At 40.7% G+C, this 16,184-nt stretch overlaps 1 protein-coding gene across 1 annotated transcript in view; it reads left to right on the forward strand.

The window, feature by feature from the left end:
• The window catches only part of LOC138284404 (mucin-5B-like), a 528,306-nt gene that overhangs the window by 269,426 nt on the left and 242,696 nt on the right, over positions 1 to 16,184 (forward strand). Inside the window, exon 18 of the mRNA XM_069223140.1 lies at positions 7,513 to 7,613. Within this exon, the coding sequence (XP_069079241.1) occupies positions 7,513 to 7,613 (101 nt within the window). The remainder of the gene's footprint in view (positions 1 to 7,512; positions 7,614 to 16,184) is intronic.

Below are 16,184 nucleotides of genomic sequence, written 5' to 3' on the forward strand. Positions count from 1 at the left end.
ATTTGGAGAAGAAGCATGTATGGGCGAGCACAATATCCAAATATGAGGTCTCTTCGTGCTCATCCTCATCTTTTGTGATAGTAGTTGGAGATCACCACACAACTAGCATCCTCTGTTGTGTCTCAGGTCATTTTGTCTACTGCAAAAGTAGAGGAAAGGAGAGGAAATCTCACCAACCTTTTCATATGCATATTAAGGTGAAACAAAAATTACATTGTGAATAGCCATCTTGGAGTGTGAATGGGGCATATTTTAAAGTTAAACATCCATGAAAACAATCAAATGTCAATTCTTGACACACCACATTATTCCATAAGTCACAATGAACATAATGACACTGCCATAGCTTATAGTACTTCCCTTCCTCAATGTGATCTAAATTCTGCAACAGTCTGTGTATAAGTAGTATGTGCACATCTAGTAATGACATTCTCTCAAAGGACACACACAAGTGTAGTATTATTAGACCTGGCATCATTGGCATGGCTTCCCCTAAGGTTTGGGCTTCAGCCCTCCTGTTTTAGCTGACTTTGTTTTTGATGGCCTGAGGATTCTGCACACTGTTAGCCAGCGCTAAAGTGCTGTGCTCTTTCCCTAAAACATGGTAACATTGGCATCCACCCAATTATAAGTCCCTAGTAAAGTGCACTTCCTGTTCCCCAGGCCTGTAAAATAAATGCTTCTAGTGGGCCTGCAGCACTGAATGTGCCTTCCACTTAACTAGGCTTTGAAAGATGTCTGAGGCCTGCCATTACATAGCCTGTGTGTACAGTTTAACCTGCCCTGTCAACCTGACAAAATATTCATTTTGGCAGCCCAAACCTTCATTTTCAATACATATAAGCTACCCCTATGGGAGGGCCTAGGCAGCCCCAAGGGCAGGGCTTAGTATCCTTGAAATGTTAGACATGTATGTTTAAGTTTTTCATGTCCAGGAAGTGAAAAAAACGTAAATTTGTTTTTCACTTCTGCAAAGACTATCCTTCCCATAGGTTAACATTGGTGTTACCTTATTACATTTTATAAGTGTATTTCACAATCTGGGAGAGATAAATGTTTCGAGTTTGGGTACTCTTGAAGCACAATTTCAAACCACAACTTAATGGTGAAGTCAGATTTTAAACTGAGGTTCTGCAAATGCCACTTTTAGAAAGTTGAAAAAAGAACAGATGGCATAGAGAGCAGGGGACCTACCTCTGTGGATACCCTTCCCAATTATGGTGACAAATGCAAAAAGAATTGATGACGGACAGAATGCTGAACAATGTCAAACAGACACCAAAAGTCACAGAACCAATAAAACCAACCAACAAAACCATGAATTTTGTGCTCACCACACCATTTACGTTTGGACTCAGTCATATGCATATCAGCCTTGACCCTGCTCCCCATGGAAACATCCCAGCCCAAATTGCCAGGTCCTCCCTGGATCACAAACAAGCATCCGGGTACTGGGTTCTGGGTATCACCGCTCATCAGCTAGGCTTGTTTGAATCCGGTGGCATAGTGACCAAGTCTGGGCATACCCTTCTCACTTAGGGTAACAAATGCAGAAAGAATAGATGATGGAAGGAATGCTGAACAATGTCAAAAATTCACCGACAGTCACAGATCTGGGCCTAAATCCATTGTTTATTAGATTGCCATGCCATTCCAGCTTCTACCCAGCCATATGCAAATCAGTCATCACCCTGCTCCCCATGGGAACAGTCCAGCCCAAACTGCCAGGCCAGCTCCTCCCTGGGCCAGAAGCATGCATCCTTTTCAGAAAGTGTGCATTTTTTTGCTTGTGACATTTGGTGCCTACTGCCTGTCTCTGATCACATCGCAGGGGTAGGTGGCAGCTTAGATTTGTGAATTCCCTCTAGACACTTAAAAAAGGTGTTTAGGTGTGACTTGATGTGTCATCTGTGCCCTGATGGGCCCTCCTGGGCAGGATGGAAGGGAGGAGCTGGCCACCTGAGTTGACTGTGACCTGTCCACACGCAAAATACTTCATATCCTCATATAGTGAGTTTGGAGCCAAGGCAGGAAGGTCAGGGACTCTGTGCACTTCAAAGTCATCTAATGAAAGACTCCCCACTTCAAAGGCACAAATGGATATGAGTACTGATCCTCTGCCAGGAAGAAGACCTGCTCTGCTGCTATAAGGACTGCTGATCTGCTGGACCCTGCTGAACACTTGCTTTCCTGTGCTGACCTGCTGACTGATGCCCTCTTGTCTGGCAGTAAGACTGGATCTGCGTCCTTACAACCCAGAATTCAGAGTGATTCCAAGGGCCAGCTAACTGTTCTTCTGATTGAAGTCTCAGGAACATAAAGGACTCCAAACCAACCTACATCTGGACTTTGCCATCTGTGAGTATGCCCAGCCAAGTGGTGCCACTCTAGTCCTGGACTCTTGGAAGTGGGCTTAAGGTGTTTGCTGCAGCTGAAGTAACTCATCACCACCGGTGCATGGATCAGAACTGGTGCATCTGCCCTGCTATATGAGTTTGAAATAGCGCATTGGCCCTACTACGTGGATCGAAGTTGACACAGTGCCTCTCTCCAGATCGGATCAACCTCAGTGCATGGAAGCCACCGCATATGAGACCCAATGTATTAGCACTGTTGCATGGGGAAAATTGATGCATCACCTCCGCTGCGAGGATCGACACTGGGACACTGATTCAGCCTCCTCCTCGCTTCTTCGACATTGAGGAAATCAGGATTAAGGTACTTTTGTTCAGCAAGCCCAACAGGGTCCATGTATCTGGCCTGCACTGTTTTGTGGTCTACCTGAACTTTTGACCTTGTCCTGGTCCAGAAAGACCAGAAATCCCCGGTTTGTGCTTCTTGTTTCTAAGCGCTATTTTACAGTTTATTCTTTAAAAAGTCTTGTACCAAGTTCCACTAATTGGATTTTTGTCATCCTGTCCCTCTTTCATTTATTAAATTAAGTTTCATATTTCTATTCATGTGTGGTTTCTGTTTATGTGGTGTTTTTACTGGTTTACTATTTGAAGTGTTACACAAATACTTTACACATTGGCTCTTACGTTCAGCCTGGCTGCTCTTTGCCAAGCTACCAGAGGGTGAGCATGGGTTAATTTAGGATGTGTTTGTGACTTACCCTGACTAGGACTGTGTTGCTACTTGACCGGGGCTCAGACTCAGTCAACTAGTACCCAATTTATAACAAGGCACAAGGCACTACTCGCAATGCAACATGTCACAATCGATGTGTGGATAACGTACTTGAGTACGTTTTTCACTATGCAGCTTTTGTATTGCCACTAGCTGGCCAGTGAAGTCTGGCCATGCCTTCACAAGGATGTTGTATTGCCATGGGATGAGCTTCGGACAATACATGTTATGCAGACAGGAGGACCTTCTAAACCTTTACAGTTGCCCAGAGCAGGAGGTCCACCCAGAACCATCCTGGACTTCCCTGGATAGTCTCATGAAAATTCCCACTGCAGAACACTTTAGAGGCAATCTCTTGCCAGATCACCAGTGAGGTGTTGGCCACGCAATGGAGCTGAAGGAATGTCTCAAGACCTCCTTGCTTGATTTATCTACTCCTCAAACAATAAATTGTGCACCTTTTCTGTTCTCTCCTACTCCAAACAGCAGTGAGACAAAGGTAAATGCAGTCTCTTGGAGTGGATGCTATGTTATAGCTGGGTTTGAGCAGTTGGTGGAAACTCTGACTTACTACATAAAAATACATAGTGTAAACTCTGGAAAAAAAATAGAGCAGAGTATGGTTCTAAAGACCTAGATTCACATAGGTGTTCCTAGAGGAGCTAAATGTTAAGGGTCTGATTTAGAACTTGGCGGATCGGTTACCATATCATAACGGTGATTGTTATTCCTTCCGCCACACTCTAAATCCCATTATCTTCTATGGATTTATATTTTGGCAGATGGGATATCTGTCACTGTTGTGATAGAGTAACCTGTCTGTCAACTTCTAAATTAGGCCCAAACTGTTTCAGGAAAAAACACTTGAAACACCATTTCAGAAGCATGGAGGTGTTAAATTTCACTCAGTAAGTGCAATATTCTACACACAACAAGTGGAGTGAATTGTTTGCCCATGTTTAAATGTCAAATGTGCACTATGTGATCCCTTGGATGCTTATGTGTGCTCTTCTTGGATGTCTGAAGTGAGTGAGTGAGGAGATGGAGAGGGAGACCATACACAGCATAACCTCCAACATAGATGTTCATTTGTTTTACAGTTGGTGCATGTACAGCAACCCTGACAGTCAATTGAGACACGCCATCAGAGTGTAAATCTTGGTCTGTTGGGATGGGGTGTTTTAGGAACTAGATTTTGGTTGAGGGTTATACAATCCTTATTCAAGAAACAACCACAATTCCTATCATGGTGAACTACAAAAAGTTACTAAACCTGTGCTTAACCCTCTGGTAAATTGCAACAAACACAGTCAGGCTTAACTTAGAAGCAATGTGTGAAACATTTGTGTAGCATGTAAACAGTAATAAAGTGAAAACACAACACAAAATGAAATAAATATTTTGACACAAAAATGACAAGAAGCCAATCAGTAGAACTGAAGTTATGAATTCATTTTACTAAAACTAGTACCTAAAAGTTCAAAGCGCCAACCGCAACATTTAATTGCGTGAGACCAGGGCAAAGTCCTAAGTTATGACCAACCGCGATGGAGTGGGATTCAGATACATAAAGTGGATTGGGTCCAATGTCCTCTTACTTTAGGACATAAAAGAAATTTCAAAAAAATATCCAAGAAGGTAAAGTTCAGCGGGCAAGGCATCCAGCAATGTCTGAAGGGGAGGGATCGCTTTTGGGGAGCCGCTGGACAAAGTAAGTTGTAGTGAAGATTTCAATCTTCAGACTTAGGGCCTGATTTATAGTTTGGCAGAGAGATTACTCCGCCACAAGTGTGATGGATATTCTGTCTGCCAAAATTTAAATCTCATTATATCAATGGGATTTATATTTCGGGGAACGAGATATCTGGCACCGTTGTGACAGAGTAACCCATCTGCCAAACTTTAAATCAGGCCCTTAGTCTCTTTTTTTGGAAGTCAAAAATGTCCAGTGGGAAGAAGCTGCAGGCTGTAGCAAATGAGGGTACCACTTAACAGGATTTGCTGCTGTGGAGAAGAACGTATCAGGAGCTTCTGTGAAGTCAGGCCGACCAGCAATGCACCTTGGGCAGATCAACAAGCAGGTTTGGCCTCCTCTTGGTTCTCAGGCTTTTTTTGCTGAAAAAAGTCCCAGGTTTTGATTATAGGCTGTTTGGACACATTTCAACCCAATCCCAAGCGAGCAGGACTGGGTGGGCACCACTTTGAGGGTATTCGCCACTTTGAGGGTGGGATTCACTTCAGGCAGGGTTCAGGTGCAGGTTTCAAGTTGTTAGAGCTTGTTGTGTACCTGAAGCTGGGAAGAGGAGGCCAGCCAACTAGATCCTGCGGTCACTCTGGTAGTACTGGGTTCAAGCAGCAACGCAGTCCTCCAGCATCAGGGCAGTCCTCTAAAGGTTCATCGCAGGCTTCCAGCTTCAGGACAGTCCTCTGAAGTGCAAACCAGCAATCAAGCAGGAGGGAAGCGCTCTAAAGTGCAGGGCAAGCCTTCTAAGTGTCCGCGACAGGTCCAGGAGTAAACTGAAAAGTGGGTCTGTGGGTCCCATTATTATACCTGGTTCCAGCTTTTAAGTGGAAGAAACTTTTGAAGCTTTCCCTCCACAGATGGTCCAGTTGTTTACTTCTCCGTGCAGACGATCCAAAGGGTTTAAGTTGACAAAAGGCTAGTGTGAAGTACTTTGTGAATCTGCTGAGGCAGCTCCTTTGAAATGTACGTGGGGCAGAGAACAGCCCCACCCAATGCATCCTGTTGAGATGGCCCAATGACCTAGTCCCCATTTATCTCACTGTCTGGAAGGAATACAGGCCTAAAAATGGTTAATAATGAAAAATGTACAGAAGGCAGAAGGAATTTGTTTGTTACTCTCTGTGCAGTAGGATTTGAGTTATTAACATTTAATTTCAGTGTAGATTTGAAAAGATGGCACTTTTTCATTACAACAATAATAATAAGAAGAAGAATAGTTATAATAATGATAATATCATGATCACTATTCAAGTTCTAATAATGATATGTAGCTTGTAACTTTACCAATATTAATTCTATGTTGTTCTATGTTTATGTCCTAACTGCAAGCAAACCTAATCAATGGGAGCTCTATCATTAAGGATTTAAAAAACGTGATATGGAGAATTTGAGTGAGAGTTTTATTTGGTTTGATTAATGCTGGTTTGGTTATTGGTTTGATCCGACCACCATTAATTGGTTAGATGGGATCTACCTCAATTTAGAGAACTACCACAAATAAGGCAAAACAGGGAGTGTGCCAACAAGTAGAAATTAGTTGGTGTTAAAATGGCAACCCAGATCGTCCTGATCAGGGAAAAAAGATTGGAAATTTATTTGAACATGAAGAGTATTCACCAGATATTCACCTCATCCTAGAAATACCATTCACTTGAGGAAAGGGTTTCTTTCAGGATTTATTTTTTCCAGAATCACAAGAAAACAGTAAAATCACCACTTTGAATGTTGTCTGAAATCAATGCCTGCTCTGTGCAGATTTCAATATCCTTCAAACAAGTGTTTGAATGATATAATGTTTGTCAACTAAATATAGAATAATCATCAATTAATAAAAGAAGAATAGAATGCATGATTGATCACTTAAAGGGGCAATTTCTGATTCAATAAGGAAGGGTGATATTTATCCCTAATTTATGTACTGAGGTATGTTCATTAATTGCTGTTGATGGGATGGTTGCGTAATAGCTTTATTGCCTCAACATTCTTTTGATAATAGTAGTTTGCCTAATTTAAGCATTGAGATATTGGCTGATTGTTATAACACTCACCATTGGCATGCTTTGCTGTTTATGGATCCAATGTATAGTTTGACTCAGAATTTACAGTTGATTATTGCTTGGGTTTCTCTAATGGTTTCTGTTTTGGTATTTGTTATTCTTATTAATTATTTCATTTTTTTTTCACAAAAACATCTTTACATTCCAAATTCAAATGGCATACTTAAGGGAAGAACGTACACATAGCTTAAACTCTACTGATGGCAGTGAACATAAAGTGGAGATTAAAGCATTTGTAGATAGATGCTGATTGTGAGGGATGATAAGCGAAACCAGACATTAAACAGACAGGTCAACAGTACATCCCCAAAAATGAGTTGTTGCATATTGATGTGATGTGCGTCTTTTTATTGTATCTTTTCTCTCCAATTTCTTTATTCTGGTTTTCAAGCCATGAACTACTGAGTTCTGGTTAGCTGCTCATTTGTATCTTGCTTAAATGTTAGCCTTCACTCTGCATAATATATAAAAGATAGTTGACTTGCACAGTTGACCTATTCTGTTTACCAGGATGAAACATTCTTTATTTTGTTCATACTCTTGTTAACCTCAGAAGCCTATGTTGTATAATTTCTAAAACAGTGTGCAGTTACCCAATGGAGTTCTATGACTGTGCTTCCGAAGGTCCTAATGCTATTGGAACAGAATGTCAAAAGAGTTGCACCACTCAAAATTCAAAATGTGTAAGTAGCAGGACTATTCTATGCTATGTGCTTAATCTAATGACATTTTCATGACATATTATAGTTTAGTAATATTTTTCAAATACCGTTTCCAAACACTTTTTTGCTGGACCACATCTGCACTCTTTCATCCTGCCCATTTAGTACTGTGAGCCAGTGCTTCTATGCTAATGCTTTTAATCTACCAGTTTGGATCTGCTCTGATGCTCCTCAGTTTTATGGAAACATTTGTTTCTGCTGCCACTTGTATGTATTAAGGCTTTCTCCAGTCTGTTAAAGGCAGAGTTTCAAATGTTAAATACTTGAAAAGGAAAGGAAGTTGAATAACTTGCACAATAGAGTTCTGGTCCAGTATCATAGTCTGAGGTTCACCAATTTAAGGACCTGATGTCCGAAAGTATTTTCACATTCTGGGTTATGAGAAAATGTGTTAGTACATATGGTCCTAAAATACTTTTGCACCATCACATAGCAGCTTTGGAAAAAAATGTCATCCCTCAAGATTTGGCCAGATCTGTCAGTCACAAACACCCAGATAAGTTCAGTTTTAGTCAATATACCATGACAATCAATATATGACAGTTGAGGGAGTTTGAGTGTCCATTTTTAAAGTGTCATACCTAGGAATTAATGGTAATAGAAGTAATAATTGTGATATGGTCTGCAAATTGCATTTCTAATGATCAAACCGTTACACTAGATTACCAACCAGTGCTTAAAAAGAAAAAAATATTTGGCTATTTCTTCACTTCTGAAGAAACAAAGACATTAAGTACAAGTTGATTTAAAACACTGTTAGATAGGATATGGAATGAGAGGAAACATGTAGATTTACCTAATCTAGATTAGGAAGTTTATTAACATCACTGAGCATGTGCTAGGATGTTGCTAAATTCAAGATATACCCTGGATAATGAAGGATCAGTAATACAATGTGTACAATAAAAGTTTTGTTTTTAGTCGAAAATAATAATATGAGGCAAACTGAAACAAGACTGCTTGGCTGAAAATTACCAAGTGAGTATTTTAGGGTGGGATTTAAAAAAGTAAAGGCTGCAGTTGATAAAGATAATAAAAAAACATATAGCTCCAGTAAAACTAGTTTAAAGTGATGGGGGGAAGTAAAACCTGGAATAGTGAGCCTAATTGAGACTGCACATATTTCAGAGGCCTGAAAAATCATGTTAAATGATTGAAGACTTTTCTCAAATCAAGTTTAGAGGCATGTGTCCTGAGGAGCAGTGTGACTCGGATACAAAAAAAGAGAATGCGATTCCTTGATTGGAATTTTTCACAGGCAGTAAATTTTCAATAAAAATAAATCTTTTTCAGATCATTTGTTCAGCATGCCAGATAAATGTTCAAAATGAAGGGGAGGGTGACAGATTAGTGGATATGGCGAACGTTTAAATAGTGCAATTAGAATAAGCTTTCCTGCCTTATTGCATGTAATGAGTAGAATTTGGACTGAGGAGAGTGGCCCTTTGCTCCTTGTTGCTTAGGACAAGCTCACTTTATTCTAAAACTGGAAGTGAATGTAATTGCACCCTATCAACAGTCTGCATGCTATGAGGTCCAGCATTATCAGAAATATTCAAGAAAGGCAGTGGTCTGACTCCACATCATATATTAATAAGGGATAGCTTCTTCATTCTTACAGTCACAGATGTTCACTACAATTCATTAACCATCAGCTTTGACCAGATGTGAAAATTTGGTAATTCCTTCTGCTTTAGCACCATGCTATAGGACTCTTACCATTTAAGGCAGAGTTGTTCAATGTGGTGGATCAGTTTTACAGATGGTGTGTCTGCCACTTTTTAGTCCTATGAACTACAGCTACTACCGCAGGGTTATCTCTGGAAATGGCCTTGAATTAAATTGGCTTTAACTATTCATATATTACAATTATTGTCCACTTCTAGCCAATACAACCTTTGCCATGTAAACAGGAAATGACAGTTACAAAATTGGATTGCCTGTATCCCGTTAACTTGTTTGGTGTTAGGGATGCACCTATTTATCAGCTCATCCTTACACATAGAAAAGTGTTTCAGAATTTCAGAAGTGATCAGATAAATGTGTTCACAACTCTTAAATGTTAAAAGAATACAACAGCATTCCCTCTGTCATTTACACATGTCTAGATGTTTTGTGTAACAAAACATGTAATGTGGAATAGCATATGGAAATCAGAGTTCCCGCACTAATTGTTGCATATTAGTTATCATTCCAAGTCTTTTTCTGGTAACAAAATCTCAAAGTTCGATCTTGAGGATTTCCCCCCAAAAACAATGCTGGAATTCTACATGTGGTATCACTCCAGAGCCTCATAATACCAATTAGGGTTGATACTCTTGTTGTAAACAGCTTATTATTGTGTGCCAATGTCTAGATATCATTTGTCCTCAAACCAAAAAATACTGGCAAGACCTTACCATGTTAGTCGATCTACAGGGCCCTTGTCTAAAAGTCTTATAGAAATGCATGTAAGTTGCTGTTATGCTGTAACTGAAACTCTCACCTGAGTCAGAACATGCAGGTTATAATGGCTGCATGATGGCCTTTCATCATTGATATAATTGGAGATGATGTATCATATTAAAAACAATGCACTCTTGATAAGATTGAAGATAGAAAAATTAATATGTTTAGTGATAATATCATGTTTTAAATTTGTATCCATGCTTTCAGGATGTGCAGCTATCTCTAACTGAAAATGTGGGGTGTTTTGAGTATTAACCTTAAAAGATCTTCAGAGGATATATTATTTAATCTGTGTTTGGCTGCATTCTCTGTGGCTCAAACAAAAATGAAAAGATGCAACTGAATTAAACATCCTGTGCACAGTTTATGGGCCTTATTCACAAACATAAACTTACACTTTTGTGTAAGTTTACCATTTTTTTTGCTATTCACAAACTCCAATTTAATAGTAAATTTATTACACAGATTTCAGAATTTGCCGGTGTTATCTTTTTACATGTGGATTTTTCCAAATGTATTTAGAGTTTGGTGGATGCAGGACATGTGCAAAGAAGAATATTCAGAGTGTGTACAGCTTCTGTGCACACTGAAGAGTTCAAGAGGCCAGACGTGACAGTCACCACATTTTGAAGGATGTCATAAGTCTGTAAAATGGTGTATTCAAAATTTTAACATTTTAGTGGTCAGCTTGAAATGCAAATGCTCTCCAAATTTGACAATGATTGGGAAGCAGATGATAATCCTCAAAGTTGAATAGTCCGATTATTGTCCTACATGGATACATGCATACTGATATGCTTCCGAAGCACCACCAGAGCCCTGGAAACATTTTAGTCACTGAGATCCAATGGGGCAATTACTGTACTATAAATCAGTACACTCATCTATGGATTAGATGGTTCACAAACAGATCCAAAAACTATTATAATTTGAAATACTGATCTCATGCTCCCACAGTACATTTCTTATTATGAAGAGGGAATTCATTCTCTCACATGAAGAAGCAGTAAACAAAGAGACTGCAGGTTGGAGAAAAACTGCCAGAAAAAATACAATGTGATGTAGAAAAGACTTAAGAGTGAAAGCAACTGCTCATCATTAGTTAAGAAGACCAGACACTAACACCATACGTTTTCAGGTATTGTCTCTATCACTTTGGCAGAAAATTACTGCAGTGAAGCAGCAGATTCAGGGCTTCTGCAAGATCCTCAGTTTCAGCAAAGGTATAAATTCCTAAAGAAAAAGAGCTTTGCTGAAATCTAAAGACAAAATTATCATGAAAGGGTGAAGTGGCAATGATCCTTGCAGAGATTGTGAAGTAAGCTTTACAAAGGTAGCAATGCTATATATTAGCCCCACACCTCATGTTAGCATGGCTAAATCTAAAACAGTCTACGGACATGAGGGAGAACAGTTATAGTATACTGGGTGCTACATCAGACTGCACTTTGCTATCCGAGAGTGCTAACAGAGAGAGAGATAAAACGATATTGCTCATAATACGAACATTCTTTGTCACGAGTGCACCCAATAGAAACTGTCAGTACAATATTCATTAGTAGAAACAGATTCAGTCAAGAATTTATTTATATAAATGTGATTATGCATACAAATATTAAAACTTCACGGCAAAAATTATTAGGACAACTGATGTTGATATGATGGTAAAATCCAATCAATTACACATGTATGATAGATATTTCAACCTTTTGAAACCAATAGGGTTGATAAAGCTTGTTGTGACAATTATTAAATCCACTAGTATAGGAGCTACTGCAGACAATAGTACAGCAGCTACTGTGACTGACACGTTTCAATACGGAGTACTTTTTCAAGGCTAGTAAGGTTTAAAAAACAGTAGTATGGACCAGATCTTCCAAATCAGGTATCCCAAATGAGTAATGAGCAGTGCTTAATTTGCAAAATAATAAGTGCTGGTGCCCAAATATTATTTCAGAAGCCTGCAGGTGGTGCTGACAAATGTTGTGATTGCTGAATCCCATTGCTGCATATTCTTGATTTCACCTCACACCTCTTTCTTCCACTCCCATAAAGTCCTTGACCCTGTAGGCACACAGGCCTCTAAAAAATCTCCATTACAGCAGCGCACCTAAACATTGTGTGGATTAGGGATGATGTTAAACTCAAAGACTATGAGGCAATGTATCACTAGATACAAGATTTATAACACCATTTCAAAATATGACCAAAAGGAAGGACTCACTCAAAAAGGAAGCTGTAGATTAGAAATTAAAAAACCATGAAGGTTTTTATTGCATAAATTCAAAGCTACAATGCTGACATAAAATACTGGTGCAGCCATAACCTCAATGAATTATACAGAGGTTATTTGTGATGAAGCTATCAGAAGAAATAATCTGAAAATAATGGGCAAAATCAGAAATGGAGAAGGGGGTCATTACGATCCCTGGCGGTTCATACCCTCATGCCGGCAGCGGGGGCAAAGACAAGCACCGGCACGGTGATCTGAACCGCCATATAATTGAGACAGCAGCCCTCCTCCACCACCAGGTTCCCACCGACAGGCAGCCTGCCGGTGGAGGGAATCAGTTTCCGACAAGGCAGCGCTGCCCCTCAGATAATGATCCCTTTTTCCACCAGCCTTTCTCTGGCGGGTTCCCCCGCCAGGGAATAGCTGGCGGAAAGGGTGCTCCGGCACCCCCATACAGTGCCCCATCGCACAGGCCACTGCCTGATTTACAGGCAGTGATCTGTGCGATGGGTGCTGCTGCACCCGCCACCCACCAACATTGGTGGAGGCTCCATTTAGAGCTGCTGTCAGCGTTAAGGGCCTTTTCCCCGCAGGGTTGGTGGGGAATACATTATATGGCCGGCGGGGGTGTGTGGGGGATTGGGGGGTAGTCATTCTGGCGGTCTTCTATTGACTGCCAGCACAGATTTCGGCGCTTTTTACCACTGAGATCATTATGAGGGCCGAAGTCTCAATTGTGCAGCACATCTGTAATAATTAAGACAGCATACATAGAGGCTTAGGTAATGTATCAAAAATTTATCTCGAGAAAATGCAGAGTTCCATGAGCAGACAAAATTAGATATGTCACACCACTGCTTTGGTGATTTAGTACAAGAGCGTGTTCCATGCTGAAAAATTAGGGCAACCTGCACCATACAGTGTGCCAGAAGGCACCTCTACTCGAGTTGATTTTCTACTCAAGCTGCATCTTTCTTGCCGCAAACTACTGCAACCGCCATGTTATAATAATCTTGCCAGATGTCCTCCTAGCAACAAGAAATCTTGGTAGGGAACACCAAATCTCTCTTGCTGTCACCAACCATCCTGGAGCCACCTGCAAGAACAAATCCGCCCAAATGACTATTATTGGAATTTGGTCGGAACAAAAGGAGAGTAATAAAAATTAAGACAATTCCACAGAAAGAATGAAATATTTCACCCACCCCTAGTTTATATACAGTCTTCTAGCATAGAAATGATTAAAAGTCAGTGTGATATGATCATTGTGCCAACAATCACATTTTCGCATTTTTAAACCTCATATAACCCTATTTCCTTAACACTATCTACTACCTGAACACCTATTCGCCCCTTGTGACCTACTATTGTCCGGAGGTGTTAGAACAAACTAGTTACATAAACAACAAAGAACCATTGTGGGTGAATGCAATACAGTGTGCAAACAGGAAGAATCTTGGGGTTTGTAACAAAACAGTTTCTTCCAGTGAGCTCTCCAAGAACAACATCATATAGAAATAGACAATCCACTTGTCTGTTGCTGCTGTACTTGTCTCTGCATCTTGTTCACCTGGCCACTCTTCTTCTCTCAAAGGATGTGGCATCGCTTTCAATCATTGTGACCCCAAATAAGTAGAGTGTGCCATATATGCTTTGCAATTTGTTTGCCTTAGAGAATCCGTTTGGCCTCCTAGCATCTTTCAAATTAGATTATCACATACACAGTTGACATCACCCTGGAGAGACAACAGTTTAGAAGATAACTGTTTTTGATCTGCCTACAACAGTTAAACAGTGCAGACTGGCATTCTGTAGATGTTACAATACAATTCTTTTTGGCATATAATGAGACTGTCACTTATCTACTCAGGTTACGGTTCTCTAGGGTTACTGATCTGTGCCAACTAGGACACATTGTTGGCAGTGATCCCACCTAGTCTACGAAGCATGTTTTCACAAGGGTTGCTCCAGATAAACTGTGCAATGATCCAAGCTGAAGCTGATATGTAGTTATTAGAATCTGACGAAAGGAAAACAGAAACTCCAACTGGCCAGATCTTTGCAAGTTGAACCTGCATGCAGTTCTTATTAGACAGGTCTCGTCAAACCGTCACCTTATTTGGAGGCACTAGCTGAGGAGCAGGAAGACAGGAAGCAGAAGTCTGATGTATTGAGATCATTAGTGGAGCTTGGCTAGCACCTGTTGACGGTCCCTCAAAAGAAGATCACAAACCTAGGGTATTGGGATGTGCCATCATCAGGTTGCGAGGAGCACTGCACTCTGGTGGACTGAAATAGCCTGGTTGTGAGCCACCCATACCTCAACTCGGATGCAAGCCAGAAGGATCGTAAGACATTTTAAAGACCCCCAGACCACAATTCTCCCAAATGGTTTGTCATCGGTCATATTGGCAACCTGATCAGAGCTCTGACACACAACCTTGTATGCCTCATGCTTTCAGCCTGTACTGCTTTACATGGCTTCCCTGTCACAGTTCTGAGAGACAGAATGTTCCATTTATTCACCAAAGAGCATGCATGTGTTACTAAACACCTGGTTCTATCTGCAAGGGGCAGTAAGAAACATGTGAACAACGGGTGAAGTAGCAAGTTCTCATTGAACAGCCCTACAAAACCAGACGAAGGTACCTCAATTCTGGGAAAGCAAATAGCCCCTAGAGATGAGAATGTATTGATACATGTTGATGAGCCAAAGAGTAGCACGCTCACAATACCATCTTGAACATAATGATACAGCATCTATTTCAATTGCAATAGCTCTATGTCAGTATACATTTGTGAATTATGGTGCAGAGCAACTGATACTAATGCACATTTTAGTTTGAATGCACAAAAGCTCCCTCAGCCATTTACTTGCAGGTTCTTTTTAATCCCTGCGTTCTTTCCTCATCACTACTTTTCCATCTTTCTCTTTCTCCTCCTTTCCCATTTTTGTGTTCTTCTTTCTCTTGCTCAAAATCTGATGAGGGTAGGTAACTACTGCTCCACAAAAATTAGTCCTGCATGACCCCACTTACACCACAGTTCAAATTAAACATTGATAAGAAGTAGGCATACACCTAGGAACTGAATGACAGCATTGATAATGTTTAACAACCAAGTAGATTTTCGGATTTAAAGGAAGCACCTTGGAAAGGGTATTTCATATAGTTTGAAAAGTATTTGTAGACATGGGCCCAGATTATGAATACAGTGCACTTCCCCTGTTTGCGCCGTTGCGCACCTTTCAAACCTGCCCTAGGCACAAAAGGGGCAGTGTGCTATATTTCAAAGTACGTGCTGCCCTCAGGGTAGCCAAGAACTCACACTGCCCCCAGGCAGCCACAAACACATGCTGCCCCCAGGGCAGTGCTTTGAAGTTAAATAAGGAGCAGCTCTTTGAAAGCATGTAGATGGCAACCCACCTGCAATTTACAAAAGGGATTATGGTGAGTGTCTTCACCTGCCTGCAGGGGGATGTCTGGGTGGACCCTTAACCCACTTTCTCCTCTTCATAGGGCTGCCTTTAGGAGGCACACTGAAAGTGCTCCACCTTTTTGTGGCGCACTTTCAGTGAGGCTCCTTTTGCCTCTGCACCGTGTCCATTATAAGGCACAAGCGCTGAGGCAAAGTGATTCCCTAATTTGAATTTGGCATGGCCCCTCTTATGATACACAGCATGTGCTCCAGGGCTATCAGTATTACCGAAGGGGATGCACAAGCATCTGTAGCCACCTCTTTAATACCACTGTGCCCCAGTTGCACCACTGGGCACACGTTAGAACAATATTATACAGAGAAGTGTGAATGCTTGAAAAGTAGTGTATAGTTAAAAAATGCAATACTAATTC

The sequence above is a fragment of the Pleurodeles waltl genome, chromosome 3_1 (genome assembly GCF_031143425.1).
Source record: "Pleurodeles waltl isolate 20211129_DDA chromosome 3_1, aPleWal1.hap1.20221129, whole genome shotgun sequence".
In the NCBI taxonomy this organism is placed as follows: Eukaryota; Metazoa; Chordata; class Amphibia; order Caudata; family Salamandridae; genus Pleurodeles; species Pleurodeles waltl.